General features: G+C 37.6%; 1 protein-coding gene and 1 pseudogene across 2 annotated transcripts in view; both read right to left on the reverse strand.

The window, feature by feature from the left end:
* Positions 1-19023, reverse strand: part of LOC307189958 (protein MFI) — a 90017-nt gene extending 70994 nt beyond the window's left edge. Inside the window, 1 exon segment of the mRNA XM_079928581.1 lies at positions 18940-19023. Within this exon segment, the coding sequence (XP_079784707.1) occupies positions 18940-19020 (81 nt within the window). The 5' untranslated portion in view covers positions 19021-19023.
* LOC307190677 (large ribosomal subunit protein uL30-like) lies at positions 16621-17362 on the reverse strand (annotated as a pseudogene). Its single transcript has one exon. The product of its transcript is annotated as a large ribosomal subunit protein uL30-like (transcript).
* Positions 19024-24033: the final 5010 nt, after the last annotated feature.

Consider the following 24033-nt stretch of genomic DNA (forward strand, 5'->3'; position numbering starts at 1 on the left):
AAAGGATGCAAAAAGTTAGAAAGTAACAGAATAAGAAAATATACCATGCAAACACTAACCAAAATTAAACTAGGGTAACTTTATCAATACAAAATAAAATAGACTTTAAGGCAAAAATTTTGGAAAATATAAGAAACAATATTTCATATTGATTAGGTTCGACTCAACAATAAGGTGTAACCATCTTGAGCTGATATGTACCTAACAACATTACTTCAAAATATGTAAAGCTAACATTAACACAATTACCAGGAGTATAAATGAATCCCCAATCATAATGGAAAACTTTAACCTACTTTTCTCAAGCACTGATAGAACAAATAGGCAAAAAATTAGTAAGTGTCCTGCTATAGACTAAATATTTCTGTCTCTCCAAAATTCATATTGAAATTCTAACCCCCAAGGTGATGGTAGGAGGAGGCTGGACCTTTGGGAGATGATTAGGTCATGAGGGTAAAGCCCTCATGAATGGGATTAGTGCCCTTATAAAAAAGGGCTCAGTCAGATGAATGGATAAAGAAGATGTGGTAAATACATACAATGGAATATTACTCAGTCATAAAAAGGAATGAAACTGGGTCATTTGTAGAGATGTGGATGGACCTAGAGACTGTCATATAGAGTGAAGTAAGTCAGAAAGAGAAAAACAAATATCATATATTAACGCATATATGTGGAATCTAGAAAAAATGGTACAGATGAACTGGTTTGCAAGCCAGAAATAGAGACACAGATGCAGAGAACAAATGTATGGACACAAAGCAGGGACAACGGGGGGGCGGGAGTTGGTGGTGATGGGATAAATTGGGAGATTGGGATTGACATATATACACTAATTTGTATAAAGTAGGTAACTAATAAAACTAATTTAAAAGAAAAAAAAAGGGCTCAGAGAGATCACTCATCCCTTCCAACATGTGAGGACATAACAAGAACCAGGAAGCAGGTTCTCAACAGGTACCAAGTCTGCTAGTGCCTTGATTTTGGACTTCCTAGCCTCCAGAACTATAATAAATAAATTTCTGTTGTTTATAATCCACCCAGCCTATAATAGTTTGTTATGGCAGCCCGAACAGACTAAGACAGCTACAAAAGATTTGAAAAACATAATTAACTAACTTGACCTAACCGATAGAAGAATACATTTTTTTCTCAAGATCACATGGAACATTTATCAAAATAGAATTTTTCTGTACCAAGCAAGTTTTGAGTTATTAAAACCATTTAAAGTATGTTGTCTGGCTGCAGTGGAATTAAACCAGAAATCAATAATAAAAAGATAACTAGAAAATTCCTAAATATTTGGTCATTAATCAATGTGGCTCTAAATAACCCATGAGTCAAAAAATTACATTGGGGCTTCCCTGGTGGCGCAGTGGTTGAGAGTCTGCCTGCCAATGCAGGGGACACGGGTTCGTGCCCCGGTCCGGGAAGATCCCACATGCCGCGGAGCAGCTAGGCCTGAGCCTGCACGTCCAGAGCCTGTGCTCCACAACGGGAGAGGCCACAATAGTAAGAGGCCCGCATACCACAGAAAAAAAAAAAAATTACATTGAAAATTATGAAATATTCCAAGCTGAGGTAATAATTATATGACGTATCAAAACCTGTGTGGATAAATCTAAAGAAATGCTGAAGGGAGAACTTTAATAGGTCAAAATACATATACTATAAAAAGAATAAAAGTTGAAAATCTAAGATCTAATTTTCCATCCCAAGAACTTTGAAAAAGAACAGCAAATAAAAGCCCCAAAATGAAAGAAAAAACAACAAAGATAAGTTTGGAAATCAATGAAATAGAAAATAGAGTTAAAATAGAGAAAACCAACAAAGCCAAAGAACAGTTTTTTTAAAAAGATTAATAAAATTGATAAACTCCTAGAAATGCAGATGTAGAGAAATGAAGAGAAAATACTTATTAACAATACCACTACAAGTCTTACAGACATTAAAAGGATAATGAAAGGAGATTGTAAACAAATTTTGGCTAAAATAGATTTGACAATTTAAACAAAATGGACAAATTCCTTAATTTAAATCAAATCCACAACAAGATGTCACTTCAAGCCTGTTAGAATGATTATTATCAAAAAACCAAGAAATAACAAGTGCTGGCAAAGAAGTGGAGAAAAGGGAACGCTTCTGCATTGTTTGTATGAATGGAAATTGGTTCAGCCAGTATGAAAAATGGTATGGAGATTCCTCAAAAAATAAAAAGTAGAACTACCATGTGATCTAGCAACTCCACTTCTGGGTATTTGTTCGAAGAAAACAAAAACACTAATTCAAAAAGATATATGCACCCCCATGTTCATTGCAGCATTATTTTCAATAGTCAAGTATGGAAACAACCTAAGTGCTCATTGATGGATAAATGGATAAAGAAGATGTGGCATATATATACACGTACATATATGTGTATATATATATATATATATATATATATATATATATATATATATATAACAGAATACTATTCAGCCATAAAAAATAACAAAATTTTTCCATTTGCAACTACATGGATGGAATTTGAGAACATTATGCTGAGTGAAATAAGTCAGAGAAAGACAAACACCATATGATCTTACTTATGCATGGAATTTAAACAACAACAACAATAAGCTCATAGACAAAAAGAACAAAATGATTATTGCCAGAGGTGGGGGATGGGGGGTGGGAGAAATAAATGAAGGGGGTCAAAAGGTACAAACTTCCAGTTATAGCATAATTAAGTCATGGGGTGTAATGTAAAGCATGGTGAATTATAGTTAATTGTATTGTATTGAATATTTGAGAGTTGCTAAGAGAGTAAATCTTAAAAGTCTTCAACACAAGAAAAAAATTTTTTGTAACTATCTATGGTGACAGATGTTACCTGGACTTATTGTGGTGATTATTTCACAATATATACAAATTTTGAATGATTATGTTGCCCACTTGCAATTAATATAATGTTATATGTCAATTATACCTAAATAAAAACAAACAAAATGGACAAATTCCTTGAAAAAGTAATTTATCAAAATGGATACAAGAAGAAGCACACATCTGAATAGTCCTGTATTATTAGAGAAATGGAACTCATAGTTAAAAACCTTTCTATATGGAAAACTCCTAGCACACATGGCTTTGCTAATGCGTTATTCCAAACATTTATAGAAAAAATAATACCAATCACACAAACTCTTAGAGATAATGAAAAAGAAGAAAAACTTCCCAATTCCTTTTAGGAGACCAGCATAATACTGATACAAAACCTGGCAAGGACATTACAACAAAGAAAAATTGAATTTAAAAATAAATATGCAGAAAATCCTAAGCCAATGCTTAGCAAATCAAATCCAGGATATACCAAAAGGGTAACAATCAGGATGAAGTGGAGTTTATTCCAGGAATACAAGGTTGGTTTGACATTTGAATGTCAATGAATGTAATTTACCATGTAAAGAGAATGAAGGAGACCATATGACCATTTAGGAGCAGCAAAAACATTTGATCAAATTCAATACCCAGAGTTTTCATAAAAACAAGAATAAAAATCTTAGCAAATGAGGAATTAAGTTAACTTCCTTAAACAGATAATGAGTTTCTACAAAAAAATACAGATAACAGCTTACAGTGGAATATTATATGCCTTCTCTCTGTGTTCAGGAAAAAGAAAAGAATGTCCATAATTCTTTTGAGTATTGTGCTGGAGGGTCTAGTCAGTGCAAAAAAGCAAGAACAAGAAATAACAAGTATAAAGTTTGCAAAGGAAAAATGAAAGTCATCATGCAAAGATGACATGATTATGTGGAAAATCTGAAAGATACTCAGCTATCAAAAACAATGAATTCATGCCATTTGCAGCAACATGGATGGATCTAGAGATTATCAAACTAAGCAAAATAAGTCAGAAAGAGAAAGACCAATACCATATGATATCACTTATATGTGGAATCTAAAATTCAATATAAATCAACATATCTACAAAACAGAAACAGACTCACCTATATAGAGAACAGACTTGTGGTTGCCAAGGGGGAGGTGGGGTAGGGGAGGAAAGGAATGGGAATTTGGGTTTAGCAGAGGCAAACTATCATATATAGGATGGATAAACAACAAGGTGCCACTGAATAGCACAGGGAACTATATTCAACATCCTGTGACAAACTATAATGGAAAAGAATATGAAAAAGAATATATATATGTATAACTGAGTCACTTTGCTGTATAGCAGAAATTAACACAACACTGTAAATCAATTATACTTCAATAAAATCTAAAAAAAATCTGAAAGGACCTATTAAAAAGCAATTAGAAATAATAAATGTATATTTAGTCAGTATATAAAAATAAATATTTATATAAACTAGAAATGAACAGTTAGAAAATAAGATTTAATAAATAACACCACTTACTTTAGCATAAAAAGCCAAATAACCTAGAAATCAAATGAAAGATGTATAAGACTTCTGCACTATAAACTACAAAACATTATGGAGAGGAATTAAAGAAGATATAAATAAATGAAGAGATACACCATGTTAAAAAAACCCGTGAGCATAGTAAGATATTAGTTCTCCCCAAACTGATCAATTGATTTAATGCAATCCCAATTATAATGCCAACAAAATTTTTTTAGAAATTAAAACAAGTTGATTCCAATGTTTATACGGAAATGCAAAAGTCCTAAAATAGGTAAAATAATCTTGAAGAACAAAGTTAGAGGACTCTATTAACATATATCCACTCTTATTATAAAGCTACAGATTAAGACAATGTGGTGTTAACCCAAATTTAGACAAAATAATCCAATGCAACAGAGTAGAAACTATAGAAACAGTTCACATATATGATTTCATGACTTTACAAAGGCACCACTGCAATTTATTGTGGAAAGATGGTATTTTTCAATAAAAGATACCTGGTCATTTGATTATCCATAAGGAAAAAAATGACCTTTGTCCCTGTTATCATACACAAACATTAGTTGGAGATGGATACCAGATCTCAATGTGAAACTAAACAACTAAGCCTCTAGAAGAAACATAAGGAAAATATCTTCTGACTTTGGGTTAAACAAATATTTCTAACTCCCCCGCATCTTTATTGAGACATAACTGACATATAACATTGTGCAAATTTAAGGTATACAACATGATGATTTGATCTACATATATAGTGAAATGATTACCACAAAAATTTAGTTAACACATCCTTCACCTCACATAATTACCATTTACTGTGTGAGTGGTAAGAATTTTAAGATCTACTCTCTTAGCAACTTTCAATTATTCAACACAATACTGTTAACTAGAGTCACCATGCTGTACATTACATTCCTAGAACATATTAATCTTATAACTGGAAGTTTGTACCCTTTGATGATCTCCGCTCATCCCTCCCCTACACCCCCACCACCCCTTCTAGCAACAATGTACCCCCTATATCTAAGAGTCCAGGGTTTTTTTGGTTCCACATATAAATGAGAGCATACATTATACAGAATTCATCATTCTCTGCCTGACTTATTTCACTTAGCATAGTGCCCTCCAGATCCATTCATGTTGTTACAAATGGCAGGATTTCCTTCCTTCTCATGGTTGAATAATATTCCATTATAAATAATATTAATATGCTATACTAATATTAAATGTTTATATATAATATCTTCACATAATATAATATATAATATATAAAACATTATCACATTTTCTTTATCCATTCATCTGTCAACAGATACTTAGGTTGTTTCTATGTCTTGGCTAGTGTAGATATGCTGCAATGAACATGGGAGTGCAGCTGTCTCTTTGAGGTAGTGATTTCATCTCCTTCAGAAAAATATCCACAAGTGAAATTGCTGGATCATATGGTAGTTCTATTTTTTATTTTATTTTCTGAGTAATGTCCATGCTGCTTTCCATAGTGGTGGTACCAGTTTACATTCCCACCAAGAGTGTACAAGATTCCCTTTTATCCACATCCTCGCCAGCACTTATCTCTTGTCTTTTTGATGGAGTCTGCTGTTGGAATTCTTTAGCTCAGTTTTTTTATTATTCAGATCTAGGATGTCTTTTTGGCTTTTTGGAGGATAGCTTTTATTTCTTTGTTGAGCTTCTCACTTTGTTCATGTACTGTTTTCCCAATTTCATGTAGTTGTCTGTCTACATGTTCTTGTAGTTCCAGGAACTTCCTCAAGAGGATTATTCTGAATTCTTTGTTAGACAGTTCACAGACCCATACTTTGAGTAAATTATTGGAGCTTTATTAGTTTCTTTTGGTGGTGTCATGTTTACTTTGGTATCTGTGCATCTGAGTAAGTGGTCTTTTCTTCCAGACTCTAGAGGTTCCCTTCAGCAGAGAAAGACCTTCATCAGTTAGCTCAGCTTGGGGTACTGGATGGGTCATCTGGTAGCATCCATGGGCAGGTGGAGGCTTGCTATTGGGGTGTCTATTTGGGTGAGGTCACTGCCCATGTTCTGAGGTGGGCATGATGGCTTACTTACTTTCAGGCAGGACTACTAGCTGGGCTCTGCAATCACCTCTGGTTAGGTGAAGTCATAGGCTGTGTTCCCTGGCAGGGAGGTGCCACTGGCTGGACTCTGCAACTAAGCAGGGCTGCAGGCTGGGCTCTGCAATCACTCCTGGTTGGGTGAGGCCTCAGGATGTGCTCCCTTACCAGATGGTGCTGCTGGCCAGACTTCATGTTCGGGCAAAGCTACAAGCAAGGCTTTGTGGTTGGATGCAGCCACAGGCTGTGTTCTGTGATCAGGTAGGGCCATAGGCTTTGCCCCAAAGTTGGGCAAGGCTGTAGGCTGGGTTTTGTGATGGAGTAAGCTGCTGGGTGTGCTCCTCTGTTGGAGGTGGTCACTGGCCAGGCTCTCTAGCTGGGCAGGGCCTCCAGTTATATCATGCAGTTGTGGGGGGTCTAGAGACTGTGCTCCTTGGTTGGATGGGGTCACTGTCCAGGGACCCTAGCTGGGTGGGACCATAGGCTATGCTCTGCAATTGGGTGGAGTCACTGGCTAGGCTCCCTTTAGCTACAGTTTTTTAAAAGGTCTTTTTAAAAATAAATTTATTTATTTATTTTTGGCTGCGTTGGGTTTTCGTTGCTGCGTGCGGGCTTTCTCTAGTTGCGGCGAGCAGGGGCTGCTCTTCCTTGCGGTGCGTGGGCTTCTTCTTGCAGAGGCTTCTCTTGTTGTGGAGCACCGGCTCTAGGCGTGCAGGCTCAGTAGTTGTGGCTCACAGGCTCTAGAGCGCAGGCTAGTAGTTGTGGCACATGGGCTTAGTTGTTCTGCGGCATGTGGGGTCTTCCCGGACCAGGGCTCAAACCTGTGTCCCCTGCATTGGAAGGTGGATTCTTAACCACTGCACAACCAGGGAAGTCCCTGGCTACAGTTTGTACTCAGTAATTAGGCAAAGCCATAGGCTTGGATCTGTTTCTGGGCTTCGTGACTGGCTAGGCTTCCTGGTTGGGCAGGACTGAAGACTATGCTCATAAATCGGGTGGGGCTGCGAATTTGCTTCCTTGCCTAAGTGGGGCCATAAAACAGTTTCTGTAGTCAGTAAAACCTGTTGGTTTGGGACCCATATCAGGTAGAACTGCCAACTGAGCTCCCTGGCCAGATGGGGCCACTGGCTCAGCTCTGCAGATGGGCAGAGCCTGGCTGAGATCTCTGCTCAGGTATTGCTGTAAGCGGTAATGCAAACTGCCAAGATCTGAGCACAGGTTGCTGTCAGCCATGCCCCTCTTTTCTCTGTCTCTATCAAATCCCCAGTGGTCGAGCCCTGCAGATTCCCCCAGTGATCCCCATGAGGCAAGACCTGAGTGCACCTCCCAGGAAACGTCCTGGAACACTGGGGGACCTGGACTTTTGACACCATCTTGATGACAGTACCTTCTACATAAACACTTCTTAAATGGACACAGACAGCACTAACCGTAAAGAACAAATGATAAACTGGATCTTATTAAAATTAAAGACTTATCAAAAACACCTTTAAGAGGGAAGTGAGGTACCCTGGAAGATGATATTTTATATTGCAATAAAGGATTTGTATTCAGGATATTTGAAAAACTCCTCCAAGTGAATATTGACAAGGGAGAGGTGATGGAACTTGGGGATTTGAATACTGCAAGATATGTGAAGAAAAGGATAGGGATATTTATATCCTCATCATATATAATAAGGAGTCAAGTGATGCTTTGTTAGCATGATGGAACAAGAAACAAAAGTCTTTAAAGCAGCAAGGTAAGAAACAGAGGAATTAAAACAATGACATGATACTGAGGGGGGAGATAAGCAGGGTTTTGGAGGATAAGTAAGGTAAATTCTTAATCATTTTTGCAGAAAGTCAACAGATCACTTCTAAAGTTGATAAGTAAAATATAATAAGCATATTATTTAGAAGCATGGAACTAGTGACTAGAAGATCTAAAACAAAAAGTTAGATAAAAGTGGTTGCCTTTAGAGTATGAAGGTGGAAGGTAGTGAGATGGGGTAAAGACTTGCTTTTTAGTGTAAGTTCTTTTACATTATTTTAAAGAAGTACACAAAGTACTTTGATAAAAATATCTTAAATTACAGAAAAAACTGCATTCACATTACTACGACTATGCAAATTATTCAATTACAGGGCCACATAATATGCTAAAACTATGCATCTTTATTTAGAAGTCACCCTCTGGGCCACTTGAAGTAGAATGTATCTAGAATCAAGATCAAATGTACTGAGTGAAGTAAGTCAGAAAGAGAAAAACAAATACTGTATGCTAACACATATATATGGAATCTAAAAAAAAAAGGTTCCGATGAACTTAGGGGCAGGACAGGAATAAAGACGCAGACTTAGAGAATGGACTTGAGGACATGGGGAGGGGGAAGGGTAAGCTGGGACGAAGTGAGAGTGGCATTGACATATATACACTACCAAATGTAAAATAGCTAGCTAGTGGGAAGTAACCACATAGCACAGGGAGATCAGCTCCATGCTTTGTGACCACCTAGAGGGGTGGGATGGGGGGGTGGGATAGGGAGGGTGGGAAGGATATGCAAGAGGGAGGGGATATGGGGATATATGTATACGTATAGCTGAATCACTTTGCTATACAGCAGAAACTAACAACATTGTAAAGCAATTATACTCCAATAAAGATATTAAAAAAAATCAAATTATTCTCTTTACATAGAGGTTAGAAATATATTAATTTGCCTTATATTTGAACCATGACTTTCATGGTTAGTTGTTTTTCGGAGTTTCTAACTTCTTTTTATTTTTTATTTTATCTATTTTTTTGTGGAATCTAAAAAAAAAAAAGATACAAATGAATGTAGTTATCAAACAAAAACAGACTCAAAGACATAGAAAACAAACTTATGATTACCAAAGGGGAAGTGGGGGGAGGGATAAATTAAGAGCTTGGGATTAACTGATACACACACTACTCTAGATAAAATAGATAACCAACAAGGACCTACTGTATAGCATAGGGAACTATGCTCAATATCTTGTAATAAACTATAATGGAAAAGGATATATTTATATAACTGAAAAACTTTGCTGTACACCCAAAACCAACACAACATCGTAAATCAACTACACTTCAACAAAAAATTTCAAAAAACATCTACCACTTCTGTGCAAAGTTTGAGGGTCCTTAGAGTTTGGTGTGCTGCCTGACAATTTACAAGGGTCTTGAAAATCTGCTAGTTTTTCTTTCTTTTTTTTTTTTTTTTTTGAGGTACGCGGGCCTCTCACTGTTGTGTCCTCTCCTGTTGCGGAGCACAGGCTCCGGACGCGCAGGCTCAGCGGCCATGGCTCACGGGCCCAGCCGCTCCGCGGCATGTGGGATCTTCCCGGACCAGGGCACGAACCCGTGTGCCCTGCATCGGCAGCCAGACTCTCAACCACTGCGCCACCAGGGAAGCCCGAAAATCTGTTAGTTTTGAGTGAAACCTAAGAAAGAGAAGTCTCTCTGGATGGTCCAGGGCTTCAGTGCGAGTGATAACATTAGTTGGCCCTTTAGGGCTGAGTAAAAACAATGACAAATGGAATTGTGATGGTGGTTCATGATGATCTGTGAAACCTATACTACTGTATGAATCACAGAAGAAACATTCAGGGTTTGGGAGCAATGCTCTATCATCATTGGGTAAGTATTCTGTATGACACACTTTTTATCTTACATCTGGACTCTGCTGGATTCTAGTTATTTAACATGATCTTCCATAAAGTAAGTTTTGTGTTATTCTACCTGGCAAAGTACTCTGGCCAATTGAGATGCTGGCTGAACATCAGTGAACATAGTGAGCAGTAGGTGGGATCAGCTGCAGCAACAAGGAATGTAGTCTCTACACAAACTTTTCTCTTGATTTTTTAATTGTAATAGTTATTTTAATTAATTTATCTCCTCTTTCCCTTATATTTCTACCAATTTTATATTGGTAGTGTTTGTGGTGATAAAGGTAGCATTATTTCAAAGTTTTACAATATTTAAATGGAATACCAACAAAGAACAAAAGGGAATATCAACCCATAAAGTTCAGACATTTTGCCAGATTAAAAAAATTTTTTTAAAGATCTTTATTGGTGTATAATTGTTTCACAATACTGTGTTAGTTTCTGTTGCACAACAAAGCGAATCAGCCACATGCATACACATGTCCCCATATCCACTCCCTCTTGAGCTTCCCTCCCATCCTCCCTATCCCACCCCTCTAGGTCATCGCAAAGCACCAAGCCGATCTCCCTGTGCTATGCTGCTGCTTCCCATGAGCCAACTATTTTACATTTGGTAGTGTGTATATGTGGATGCTACCCTCACTTCGCCCCAGCTTTGCCCTCCCACCCCATGTCCTCAAACCCATTTTCTATGTCTACCTCTTTATTCCTGCCCTGCAACTAGGTTCATGAGTACCATTTTTTTTTTTTTTAGATTCCATACATATGCGTTAGCATATGGTATTTGTTTTTCTCTTTCTGACTAACTTCACTCTGTATAACAGACACTAGGTCCATCCACCTCACTACAAATAACTCAATTTCATTTCTTTTTATGGCTGAATAATATTCCATTGTATATATGGGTCACATCTTCTTTATCCATTCATCTGTTGATGGACATTTAGGTTGGTTCCATGTCCTGGCTATTGTAAATAGTGCTGCAATGAACATTGTGGTACATGTCTCTTTTTTTTTCCTGCGGTATGCGGGCCTCTCACTGTTGTGGCCTCTCCTGTTGCGGAGCACAGGCTCCGGACGCACAGGACCAGCGGCCATGGCTCACGGGCCCAGCCGCTCCACGACATAAAGGATCTTCCAGGACCGGGGCACGAACCGGTGTCCCCTGCATCGGCAGGTGGACTCTCAACCACTGTGCCACCAGGGAAGTCCACATGTCTCTTTTTGAATTATGGTTTTCTCTGGGTATATGCCCAGTAGTGGGATTGCTGGGTCATATGGTAATTCTATTTTTAGTTTTTTAAGGAACCTCCATACTGTTTTCCATAGTGGTTGTATCAATTTACATTCCCACCAACAGTGCAGGAGGGTTCCCTTTTCACCACACCCTTTCCAGCACTTATTGTTTCTAGATTTTTTGATAATGGCCATTCTGACTGGTGTGAGGTGATACCTCATTGTAGTTTTGGTTTGCATTTCTCTAATAATTAGTGATGTGGAGCATCTTTTCATGTGACTCTTGGCCATCTGTATGTCTTCCTTGGTGAAATGTCTATTTAGGTCTTCTGCCCATTTTTACCCTGGATTGTTTGTTTTTTAGATATTGAGTTCCATGAGCTGTTTGTATATTTTGGAGATTAATCTTTTGTCTGTTGTTTCATTTGCAAATATTTTCTCCCATTCTGAGGGCTGTATTTTCATCTTGTTTATGGTTTCCTTTGCTGTGCAAAAGCTTTTAAGTTTCATAGGTCCCATTTGTTTATTTTTGTTTTTATTTCCATTACTCTAGGAGGTGGGTCAAAAAAGATCTTGCTGTAGTTTATGTCAAAGAGTGTTTTTCCTATGTTTTCCTCTAAGAGTTTTATAGTGTCTGGTCTTACATTTAAGCCTTTAATCCATTTGGAGTTTATTTTTGTGTATGGTGTTAGGCAGTGTTCTAATTTCATTCTTTTACATGTAGCTCTCCAGTTTTCCTGGCACCACTTATTGAAGAAGCTGTCTTTTCTCCATTGTATGTTCTTGCCTCCTTTGTCATAGATTAGGTGCCCATATGTGCATGGATTTATCTTTGGGCATTCTATTCTGTACTGTTGATCTATATTTCTGTTTTTGTGCCATTACCATACTGTTTTGATTACTGTAGCTCTGTGGTATAGTTTGAAGTCAGGGAGCCTGATTCCTCCAGCTCCGTTTTGCTTTCTCAAGATTGTTTGGTTTTGCGGGGTCTTTTGTGTTTCCATACGAATTTTAAAATTTTTTGTTCTAATTTTGTGAAGAATGCTGTTGGTAGTTTGATAGGGATTGCATTGAATCTGTAGATTGCTTTGGGTAGCATAGTCATTTTCACAATATTGATTCTTCCAATCCAAGTACATGGTATATTTCTCCATCTGTTTATGTCATCTTTGATTTCTTTCATCAGTGTTTTATAGTTTTCTGAGTATAAGTCTTTTGCCTCCTTAGGCAGGTTTATTCCTAAGTATTTTATTCTTTTTGTTGCAATGGTAAATGGGAGTGTTTCCTTAATTTCTCTTTCTGATTTTTCGTTGTTGGTGTATAGGAATGCCAGAGATTTCTGTGCATTAATTTTGTATCCTGCAAGCTTACCAAATTCAGTGATTAGTTCTAGTAGTTTTCTGGTGACAACTTTAGGATTTTCTACTGTCGATTTCTCCTTTCATGGTTGTTAGCATTTGCCTTATGTATTGAGGTGCTCCTATGTTGGGTGCATAAACATTTATAATTGTTATAGCTTCTACTTGGATTGATCCTTTGATCATTATGTACTGTCTCTCCTTATCTCTTGTAACAGTCTTTATTTTAAAGTCTATTTTATCTGATATGAGTGTTGCTACTCCAGCTTTCTTTGGATTTCCATTTGCATGGAATATCTTTTTCCATCCCTTCACTTTCAGGCTGTATGTGTCCCTAGGTCTGAAGTGGGTCTCTTGTAGACAGCATATATATGGATCTTGCTCTTGTATCCATTCAGCCAGTCTGTGTCTTTTGGTTGGAGCATTTAATCCATTTACATTCAAGGTTATTATCGATATGTGTGTTCCTATTCCCATTTTCTTAATTGTTTTGGGTTTGTTTTTGTGGGTCTTTTTCTTCTCTTGCATTTCCCACTTAGAGAAGTTCCTTTAGCATTTGTTGTAAAGTTATTTGGTGGTGCTGAATTCTCTTAGCTTTTGCTTGTCTGAAAAGCTTTTGACTTCTCCATTGAATCTGAATGAGATCCTGCTGGGTAGAGTAATCCTGGTTGTAGGTTTTTCTCTTTCATCACTTTAAGTATATCCTGCCACTCTCTCTGGCCTGCAGAGTTTCCACTGAAAAATCAGCTGATAACCTTATGGGGATTCTTTTGTATTTTATTTTTTGTTTTTCCCTTGCTGATTTTAATATATTTTCTTTGAATTTATTTTTTCTTAGTTTGATTAACATGTGCCTTGGTGTGTTTTTCCTAGGGTTTATCTTGTATGGGACTGTCTGTGCTTCCTGGACTTGGGTGACTATTTCCTTCCCATGTTAGGGTAGTTTTCAACTATAATCTCTTCAAATATTTTCTCAGACCCTTTCTTTTTCTCTTCTTCTTCTGGGACCCCTATAATTCGAATGTTGGTGTGTTTATTGTTGTCCCAGAGGTCTCTGAGACTGTCTTCAATTCTTTTCATTCTTTTTTCTTTATTCTGTTCCTTGGCAGTTATTTCCACTATTTTGTCTTCCAGCTCACTTATTCATTCTTCTGCCTCCGTTATTCTGTTATTGATCTTTCTAGTGTATTTTTCAGTTCAGTTATTGTGTTGTTCATCTCTGTTTGTTTGTTCTTTAGTTCTTGTAGATCTTTGTTAAACATTTCTTGTATTTTCTCAATCTGTGCCTCCATTCTATTTCTGAGATTCTGGATCATCTTTACTATCATTACACTGAATTCTTTTTCAGGTAGATTGCCTATTTCCTCTTCATTTATTTGGTCTTGTAGGTTTTTACCTTGCTCCTTCATCTGTGACATATTTTTTTGCCATCTCTCTCTCTCTCTTTTTTTTTTAAATGAGTGGGATTGCATTCCTGTCTTACTAGTTGTTTGGCTGAGGTTTCCAACACTGGAGTTTGTAGGCTATTGTGTAGAGCTGGGTCTTGGTGCTGAGATGAGGAGCTCTGTGAGACCTCACTCCAGTGAATATTCTCTGGAGTCTGAGGTTCTCTGTTAGTCCAGTGGTTCAGACTTGGAACTCCCACCATAGGAGATTTGGCCCAGCTCCAGGCTCATGAACCAAGATCGTGCAAGCCTCCTGGGGTGGCAAAAAAAAAAAAAAAAAAAGCAACAACAAGGTAAAAAATAAAATTAGACTAGGAAACTAACAGATATGTTAGGAAGAATATAAAAATAAAAATATAGATGAATCAGAAACCAGAAGGTACATTAGTACCACAATAATAAAAAAGAGGAGGGAAAAGGGAGGGGAGGCGAAGGCCTTGGCTGTGGAGCGGGGGGCTTAAGCAAGTGCAAGTTTTGGGTGGTGGGTGGGGCCAATGCTCAGGACCTACAGGACTGGAAAAGGCCCTGGGGGCTGTGGGGAGTGGGGCTTAGGTTCAAGGAACAGAAGGGGTCCAGGCACGGCAGGGGACCTCACTTGGGAGCCCAGCAGGCTTCCTGGGCTTGAGTGGGCCAGGCAATCGCTCTCTGGTCCTCTCCTGCTCTTCTCAGAGAGTCCCTCCTGCCTGCCTCTCCTGATCTCCCCAGCTTCTGGGGTGCTGATCCCGTCTGGACTCCACTTCTCCTCACCCCTTCAGTCCCCCTATGTCCTACTGGTTCACTTTGGGGTTCCTCCCATCTCCTTGGGTGTCAGAGTCTCCCACCAGTAGCTGGCAGTCACCCCAGTTGTGTGGAGATGTTAACTCCACATCTTCCCACACCACCATCTTGACTCCACCTCCCTCTAATGTCTTTTTAAATCCAGCTTCTCAGTCATACCTTCTATTGCGTGGTGTACTATTTAGTCTCCAGATACAACCTTCCTAGAGCCATTCAACATAATGATCTAAGCTAAATTGATTACCATTTTTATTTCCTTCAGATTCTGTTATTTCTTTTTCTTTTCTTTCTGTTTCTACATCATTGGTTTTCCTTAAATGTCAGGTGATTGTCCATTAGTAGTGACAAATGAAGGTCTGTGTCAATTTTTCTAGGGAGCTAGTGTAAGTATCCTGTGCTTTTGTGTAAGTCTCTGGTTTTCCACTGTTCACACTCATGAATGGGAAGATTGCCTTGGGCCTTTGTGAAGTGGGTTAATGAACAGACTTTCTTAGAGGAAGTATGGTCAGGTAGCCAGCAATAACACAAGGCATCTCTCAAATACTAAAATTAAGAGGGTTTTACTGTGGAGTACCAAATCCATGCTAGAACTAGCTTTCCCAGATGGTTCACGTAAATTTTTTAAAGAGATAATCCTTCAGGGTTTGTTTCTTTTTGGTGGGGGGGATGCTGTGCTACTGCACAGCATATGAGATCTTATTTCTCTGACCAGGGATTGAACCTGCACCCCCTGCATTGGAAGCGCAGAGTCTTAACCACTGGGCTGCCAGGGAAGTCCCTTGTTTTTCTTTTTAATTTTTACTTATGTTGTGTTATAGTTGATTTACAATGTTGTGTTAGTTTCAGGTGTACAGCAAAGTGGATCAGTTATACATATATCCATTCTATTTCAGCTTCTGATTTGGGTTTTAAGAAGAGGACTGATCATCAGGGAAACCAGAAAATTCCATCTTGAAGCCCAGCAGAAATAAATGGTGGGCATTTCCCTGAGTCATAAATGGCACAGGGGCTCAGCAATCTACCACCATGTTCTTAACAGGAAACACTCCATTTGGCTGGGGAAAGGGTCCATCTGTCTCACAGATCCAAGAGTAGGTTAAAATTCTGAGCTAGAGAAAAGAACTAAGCCAATTGCAGGCAAGGATAAGGAAGTTACCAGATACACCTAGGGACAGCCACGTCTGAGAGCTTGCCAAGCTGTCACTGAAGTTAGAACATGGACTCACAGCAGAGAGCATTATTTTTGTGTGCTTCTTTCCAATTGTATTTCAAGTTCTTTCCAAAACAAGGCCCTGGGCTCGGTTCACTGCTGTTCTGTATTCATGCTTGGGTATTCATTCACCAACATTAAACCCCAGGATAGAAGATGTGATAAAACAGGACTCCTTTCTCCATGGAGTGAATCTTTGCTGGTTTCAGTGGTGGATGGTGGTCATCACAGAAGACACACAGGAAATTTTCCTTGGAACTGAGGTGGGATGAAAACTGCCTGCTGTGAACATCATCATCTTTTTCCTGACCTTTTACCTCCAGTTTCTGAAGATAAAGCAGAAAATAATCTTCCTTGAAGATAATGGGTAACAATTCCATAAAACAAAAACACATGCTTCCAATGCACTGTGCTTTCAGATATTCTGGGTTTAGTTCAGCTGCCAGATGAGTCGATTGATGCATTCACCTTGATAACCAGGTGAGCCCACTTCCTTGAGGAAGCCCCCTCTATTCTTGGTAGCACAATAGGCTACTTAGAGTTGCAAAGGGCACAAGAACCCTGAGATCACCTGAAAATCCTTCCCTGGGAAGGCAACTCCATGAATGAGGTCTTCCAAGCAAACGACACCAAACTTCCCCAGGTGCTCCCCAATCACTGTGTTGTCTGTCAGTGTGACGATTTTATTCTTGACCTTGGCTTGTCCACATTTAAAGATGAGTTCCTGAACAGACTTCAGATTTGCAAATCCCCAGGTCACATAAGTTTCCACTATATGAAGTGCTTTTATGGTTTAAGGGGTTACTTTCATAAAGACATCACTGAAAATCTTATTCAGGCCAAGTCTTGCAGTGGTCCTCTGCACCAGTAAACTCACCCCATTAATCATTTGGATGTGTACAACAAAGACTAAGGAGTGCTTATCTGGCACTTCCAAGCCACGAGGTTTCACTTCTCGTCTGAGTCGCACCCTGTCACGTAGTTGCCACCAGGACTCATGTAGGAACCATTCTAGTTGCTTAAACTTGAGTTTTTCTCCTTTCCTCTGCTCCTTCCTTTGCAAAAGCACCTGCTTTGCCTGGGTGGCTTTGAGGGTCTGATAAGCCTTCCTCTTTTTCAGGAGATTTTCTGGAACCAAAGGGATCTTTTTTATTGGCTCTACCTCTGCCATCTTTCCAAAGCTGTGGGCTACTCTGGGTTTGTTTCTCTTATATGCACAATGGTAAATATCCATCTACCAGTAGATTTTTGACTAATGATAAATAACCACCTGCCTATAGCTTTGGGTCTTGAAGTGACAGTGCAGACAACTGGCACAGCTGTTCCATGTACAGACCTTCAATTAACCCTATTGTCTATAGTCATTCTCCTTTTAGCTTTTTTAAATTGCTAAATCCTAATTGACGTCCTTTCTAGGGTTCCAATGACAAACGAGCTATCTCATTAGTGCCCCTTTAAGGTATGTATAGGCAAGTCTTCTACATAGATATGTCCAACAGGATACTACCATTTATTTTTGGTATGAGATAAAATTTCCTATTTGCTCATGAACTCCCTTCTCTCTGTTATGGGTTAACTTTCTATACATTGTCACTTCAGTTGGGTTCTAGAAGGATAGAAAGTGAAAATGTGTGTTCAGTCTACCATCTTGTTAAAATACACACACACACGTTTGTTTATGTACATGGCTTCTCTACTGAAGCTCCTTAAACACAAGAATGTATTGTAAAATGCCTAGCACAGTGTCAGGAACATAACAGGTGTTCAAAGGTATGTGGCTGATTGGATTTGAATGTGGGAGAGAAGAATTACAAATGACAGAAAAGCTTAAGCCTAGATGACAAGTATGCTGCTAGAGACCAACAAAGGAATAGTAGATTTTAAAGGAAATTCTTTTTTTTTTAGTGTTGGAAATCAATAGTTGTGCCCCAGCATAGGCAAATAATGGAAATTATTTTTCAAGACATCATTAACTGATATAAAGGTACTTTTGTGTGCTAGAAAGAGAGCCATACCACTTCACACACAGAGTGTTGATGCTATCCTAGAGAAAAGAGAGAAGTCATTTCACCTCTTGGCTCTCACCTAACCCAGTAAATCAAATTGGAATATTTCTTATTGGATAAGGAGACTAATTCTACTCAGACTAGAGCATGGTGAAAAAGTACTACATTAATCCAGATATACTTTACGTCCTCAAGAGTAGGTGCTGAATAAATATTAAATGAGTGAATGTATCCCTAACACTTGCTCACAAACCTGATTCCAGAGTCAAGATATAAAATGTTTAGAGGTGAAAGCCAAATAAGCCAATTAGTGATACTTTTGCTCATAGTAGCCATTATCAAAGTGCCTGGCCCAGATCAGAAACTCAATAAATATTAGTGAGGTTAATAAGATAATTAATTAATGCTAATTTTTTGAAACTTAAAAAAAGTCTACTTATAAAGCAAAGGGTGGTATACAACTCTTTAATATACTAAAAGCTGTTGAATTGTATACTTTATTATTTTTTAAAGGCTTTATTGAATTTGTTACAATATTGCTTCTGTTCCATGTTTTGGTTTTTTGGCCACAAGGCACGTGGGATCTTAGTTCCCCAACCAGGGATCAAACCCACACCCCCTGCATTGGAAGGCAAAGTCTTAACCACTGGACCGCCAAGGAAGTCCCTGAATTGTATACTTTAAACAGGTGAACTATATCAATTACATCTCAATAAAGCTGCAAAAAACTGAAATAAACTCACAAGGAAACTTTTCCAGGCCTTCTGAATGACTCTGGCAGCTCTATCTCTCTTTGTAAATTCTGATTCCTGTTTCCAAGCCATGCAAAAGTCCTAAAAGAGAATAAGCAAAGGAGTATATTTTAAATTAATTTACATACTCCATTATGAAACTGTCACTAGAACTCAATGAAAATCAAATAGAAATTATAAAGGAAATAATGAAAATGATATTTGATATCAAAATAACTATAATAAAAATTAAAATTGACACCTATAATTGATAGCCTAATATGTTCCAATTTGTCTCTTTTTTATTGAAGTATAGTTGATTTACAATATTATATTATTTTCATTATTTTTAAAGATTATACTCCATTTAATGTTATTACAAAACAATGACTATATTTCCCTGTGCTGTACAATATCCTTGTTGCTTATCTATTTTATTCATAGTAGTTTGTATCTCTTAATTCCTTATTCCTATCTTGTCCCTCCCCTTTTCCCACTCTCCACTGGTAACCACCAGCTTGTTCTCTATATCTGTAGGACTGTTTCTGCTTTATTATATACATTCATTTGTTTTAGCTTTTAGATACTCTATGATAACATAGAGTATTTGTCTTTGTCTGACTTTTTCACTAAGCATAATACTCTCTAGGTCCATTCACATTGTTGCAAATGGCAGAATTTCATTCTTTTTTACAGCTGAGTAATATTCCATTGTATATATACATACCGCATCTTCTTTATCCATTCATCTGTTGATGGATACTTAGATTGCTTCAGTATCTTGGCAATTGTACATAATGCTGCTATAAACATTGGGGTTAATATATCTTTTTGATTTGTGTTTTCATTTTCTTTGGATATATACCCAGCAGTGGAATTGCTGGATCATATAATAGTTCTATTTTTAGTTTTTTGAGGAAGCTCCATACTGTTTTCCACATTTGCTGCACGAATTTACACTCCCACCAACAGTGTATGAGGGTTCCCTTTTCTCCACATCCTTGTCAATGTTTGTTACTTGTAGACTTTTTGATGATATTCTGACAGATGTGAGGTAATATCTCATAATTTTGATTTGTATTTCTCTAATGACTAGCAATGCTGAACATCTTTCCATGTGCCAGTTAGCCACCTGTATGTCTTCTTTGGAAAAATGTCTATTCGGGTCTTCTGCCCATTTTTAAATTGGATTTTTTTTTTGATATTGAGCTGTATGTGCTGATTACATATTTTGATTATTACCCCTATTCTTCATACCATTTGCAAATATTTTCTCCCATTCTGTAGCTTGTCTTTCTGTTTTGTTGATGGTTTCTTTTGTTGTGTGAAAGCTTTTAAGTTTAAGTAGGTCCCAGTTGGGGTGTTTTTTGCTTTTATTTCTTTTGCCTTAGGAGAATGATCCAAGAAAATATTGTTATGATTTTATCTAAGTGTGTTCTGCAAATCTTCTCTTCTAGGAGTTTTATGGTTTCAGGTTTTACATTTAGGTCTTTAAACCACTTTGAGTTTTTGTATATGGTGTGAAGGAATGTTCTAATGTCATTGTTTTATATGTGGCTGTCCATTTTTCCCAAAACCACCTGCTGAAGAGACTGTCTTTTCTTCATGTATATTCTTGCCTCCTTTGTTGTAAATTAATTGACTGTAGGTGTGTGGGTTTATTTCTGGACTCTCTATTCTCTTCCATTGGTCCATATGTCTGTTTTTGTGCCAATACCATGCTGTTTTGATTACTGTATAGGATTATCTGAAGTCTGGAAGTGTTATGCCTCCAGCTTTCTTCTTTTTTCTCAGGATTGCTTTGGGAATTCAGGGAGTTTTGTGGTTCCATATAAATTTTATTTTATTTTAACTTTTTATTTTATATTGGAGTATAGTTTATTAACAATGTTGTGTTAGTTCCAGGTGTACAGCAAAGTGATTCAGTTATACGTATACATGTATCTATTCTTTCTAAAAAATTCTTTTCCCATTTAGGTAGTTACATAATATTGAGCAGAGTTCCCTGTGCTGTACAGTAGGTCCTGGTTGGTTATCCATTTATTTTTTAAAAATTTATTTGGCTGAGTTGAGTCTTTGTTACTGTGCACAGGCTTTCTCTAGTTGTGGAAAGCGGGGGCTACTCTTCTTTGTGGTGCACGGGCTTCACGTTGCAGTGGCTTCTCTTGTTGCGGAGCATGGGCTCTAGGCGTGAGGGCTTCAGTAGTTGTGGCTTGCGGGCTCTAGAACATAGGCTCAGTAGTTGTGGTGCATGGGCTTAGTTGCTTCGCTGCATGTGGGATCTTCCTGGACCAGGGCTCAAACCCGTGTCCCCAGTCTGCATTGGCAGGCAGATTCTTAACTACTGCACCACCAGGGAAGCCCGGTTATCCATTTTAACAATCAATCAATCCCAAACTCCCTAACTATCCCTCCCACCACCCCCCTCTGGTAACCATAAGTTCCTTCTCTAACTCTGAGAGTCTGTTTCTGTTTTGTAAATAAGTTCATTTGTATCATTTTTTTTAGATTCCACATATAAGCAATATCATACGATATTTGTCTTTGTCTGACCTACTTCACTCATTATGACAATCTCTAGGTTCATCCATGTTGCTGCAAATGGCATTATTTCATTCTTTTTAACGGCTGAGTAATATTCCATTGTATACATGTGTCACATCTTCTTTATTCATTCATCTGTTGATGGACATTTAGGTTGCTTCCATGTCTTGGCTATTATAGACAGTGCTGCAATGAACACTGGGGTGCATGTATCCTTTTGGACCATGTTCTTCTCCAGATATATGTCCAGGAGTGGGATTGCAGGATCATATGATAACTCCATTTTTAGTTTTTTATGGAACCTCCATACTGTTCTCCACAGTGGCTATACCAATTTACATTCCCACCAGCAGGGCTCCCTCTCTCCAGCGCTCTCCAGAATTTATTGTTTCTGGGTTTTTTGACGCTAGCAATTCTGACTGGTGTGGGGTGATTTCTCATTGCAGTTTTGATTTGCATTTGTTTAAATTATCAATGCTGAACATCTTTTCATGTGCCTCTTGGCCATCTGTATGTCTTCTTTGGAGAAATGTCTATTTAGGTCTTCTGCTCATTTTTTGATTGGGTTGTTTGTTTTTATATTAAGCTGCATGAACTGTTTGTAAATTTTGGAGACTAACCTGTTGTAGGTCACGTTGTTTGCAAATATTTTCTCCCATTCTGCAGGTTGTCTTTTCATCTTTTTTATGGTTTCCTTTGCTGTGAAAAAGCTTTTGAGTTTAATTAGGTCCCATTTGTTTATTATTGTTTTTATTTCCATTACTCTGGAAGATGGATGGAAAAAGATATTGCTGCAATTTATTCAGAGAGTGTTCTGCCTATGTTTTCCTCTAAGAGTTTTATATTGTCCTGTCTTACACTTAGGTCTTTAATCCATTTGGAGTTTATTTTTGTGTATGGTGTTAGAGAGTGTTCTAATTTCATTTTTTTTACTTGTAGCTGTCCAGTTTTGCCAGCACCATTTACTGAGACTGTCTTTCCTCCATTGCTTCATCTTACCTCCTTTGCTGTAGATTAATTGACCATAGGTGTGCGGGTTTCTTTCTGGGCTTTCTATCCTCTTCCATTGATCTATATTTCTATTTTTGTGCCAGTACCATACTGTTTTGATGACTATAACTTTGTAGTATGGTCTGAAGTCAGGGAGCCTGATTCCTCAAGCTCCATTTTTCTTTCTCAAGATTACTTTGGCTATTCAGGGTCTTTTGTGTCTCCATACAAATTTTAAGTTTTTTGCTCTAGTTCTGTGAAAAATGCCATTGGTAACTTGATTGGGATTTCATTGAATCTGTAGATTGCTTTGGGTAGTACAGTTATTTTGACAGTATTGATTCTTCCAATCCAAGAACATGATATATCTTTCCATCTGCTTGTGTAGTCTTCGTTTTCTTTCATCAGCACCTTATAGTTTTCAGAGTACAGGGTTTTGTCTCCTTAGAGACATCTAGAGACTGTCATACAGAGTGAAGTAAGTCAGAAAGAGAAAAACATATATCATATATTAATGCATATATGTGGAACCTAGAAAATGGTACAGATGAACCGGTTTGCAGAGCAGAAATTGAGAGACAGAAGTAGAGAACAAACGTATGGACACCAAGGGGGGAAGCAGTGGGAGGTGGGGGTTGTGGTGTGATGAATTGGGAGATTGGGATTGACATGTATACACTGATGTGTATAAAATGGATGACTAATAAGAAAATAAATAAATAAATAAATAAACATTTTTAAAAAATAAAAAAATAAAAGCTCCTGTTGACAGCTAAAAAAAAAAAATCACAGTTTCAATTTCAGTACTTGTGATTGGTCTGTTCATATTTTCTATTTCTTCTTGATTCAGTCTTGGGAGATTGTACCTTTATAAGAATTTGCCCATTTCTTTCAGGTTGTCCATTTTATTGAAATATAGTTGCTTGAAGTATTTTCTTATTATACCTTGTATTTCTGTGGTGTCAGTTGTAACTTCTCCTTTTTCATTTCTAATTTATTGATTTAAGTCATTTCCCTTTTTTTCTTGATGAATTTGGCTTAAGGTTTATCAATTTTGTTTATCTTTTCAAAGAACCAGCTTTTAGTTTCACTGATCTTTGCTATCTTTTCTTCATCTCTATTTCATTTATTTCTTCTCTGATCTTCATGATTTCTTTCCTTCTACTGACTTTAGATTTTGTTTGTTCTTCTTTCTCTAGTTGCTTTAGGTGTAAGGTTAGGTTGTTTACTTGAGATTTTTATTGTTTCCTGAGGTAAGATTGTATTGTTATAAACCTGCCTCTTAGAACTGCTTTTGCTGCGTCCCATAGGTTTTTGCTCACTGTGCTTTTGTTTTCATTTGTCTCTAGGTATTTTTTGATTTCCTCTTTAATTTCCTCAGTGATCCATTGGCTGTTTAGTAGCATATTGTTTAGTCTCCATGTGTTTGTGTTTTTTACTTGTAGTTGATTTCTAATGTCATAGTGTTGTGGTCAGAAAAGATGCTTGATATGATTTCAATTTTCTTAAACTTACTGAGGCTCACTTTGTGGCCCAGCATGTAGTCAATCCTCGAGAATGTTCCATGTGCAC

Source organism: Stenella coeruleoalba (assembly GCF_951394435.1).
Source record: "Stenella coeruleoalba genome assembly, chromosome: 8".
In the NCBI taxonomy this organism is placed as follows: Eukaryota; Metazoa; Chordata; class Mammalia; order Artiodactyla; family Delphinidae; genus Stenella; species Stenella coeruleoalba.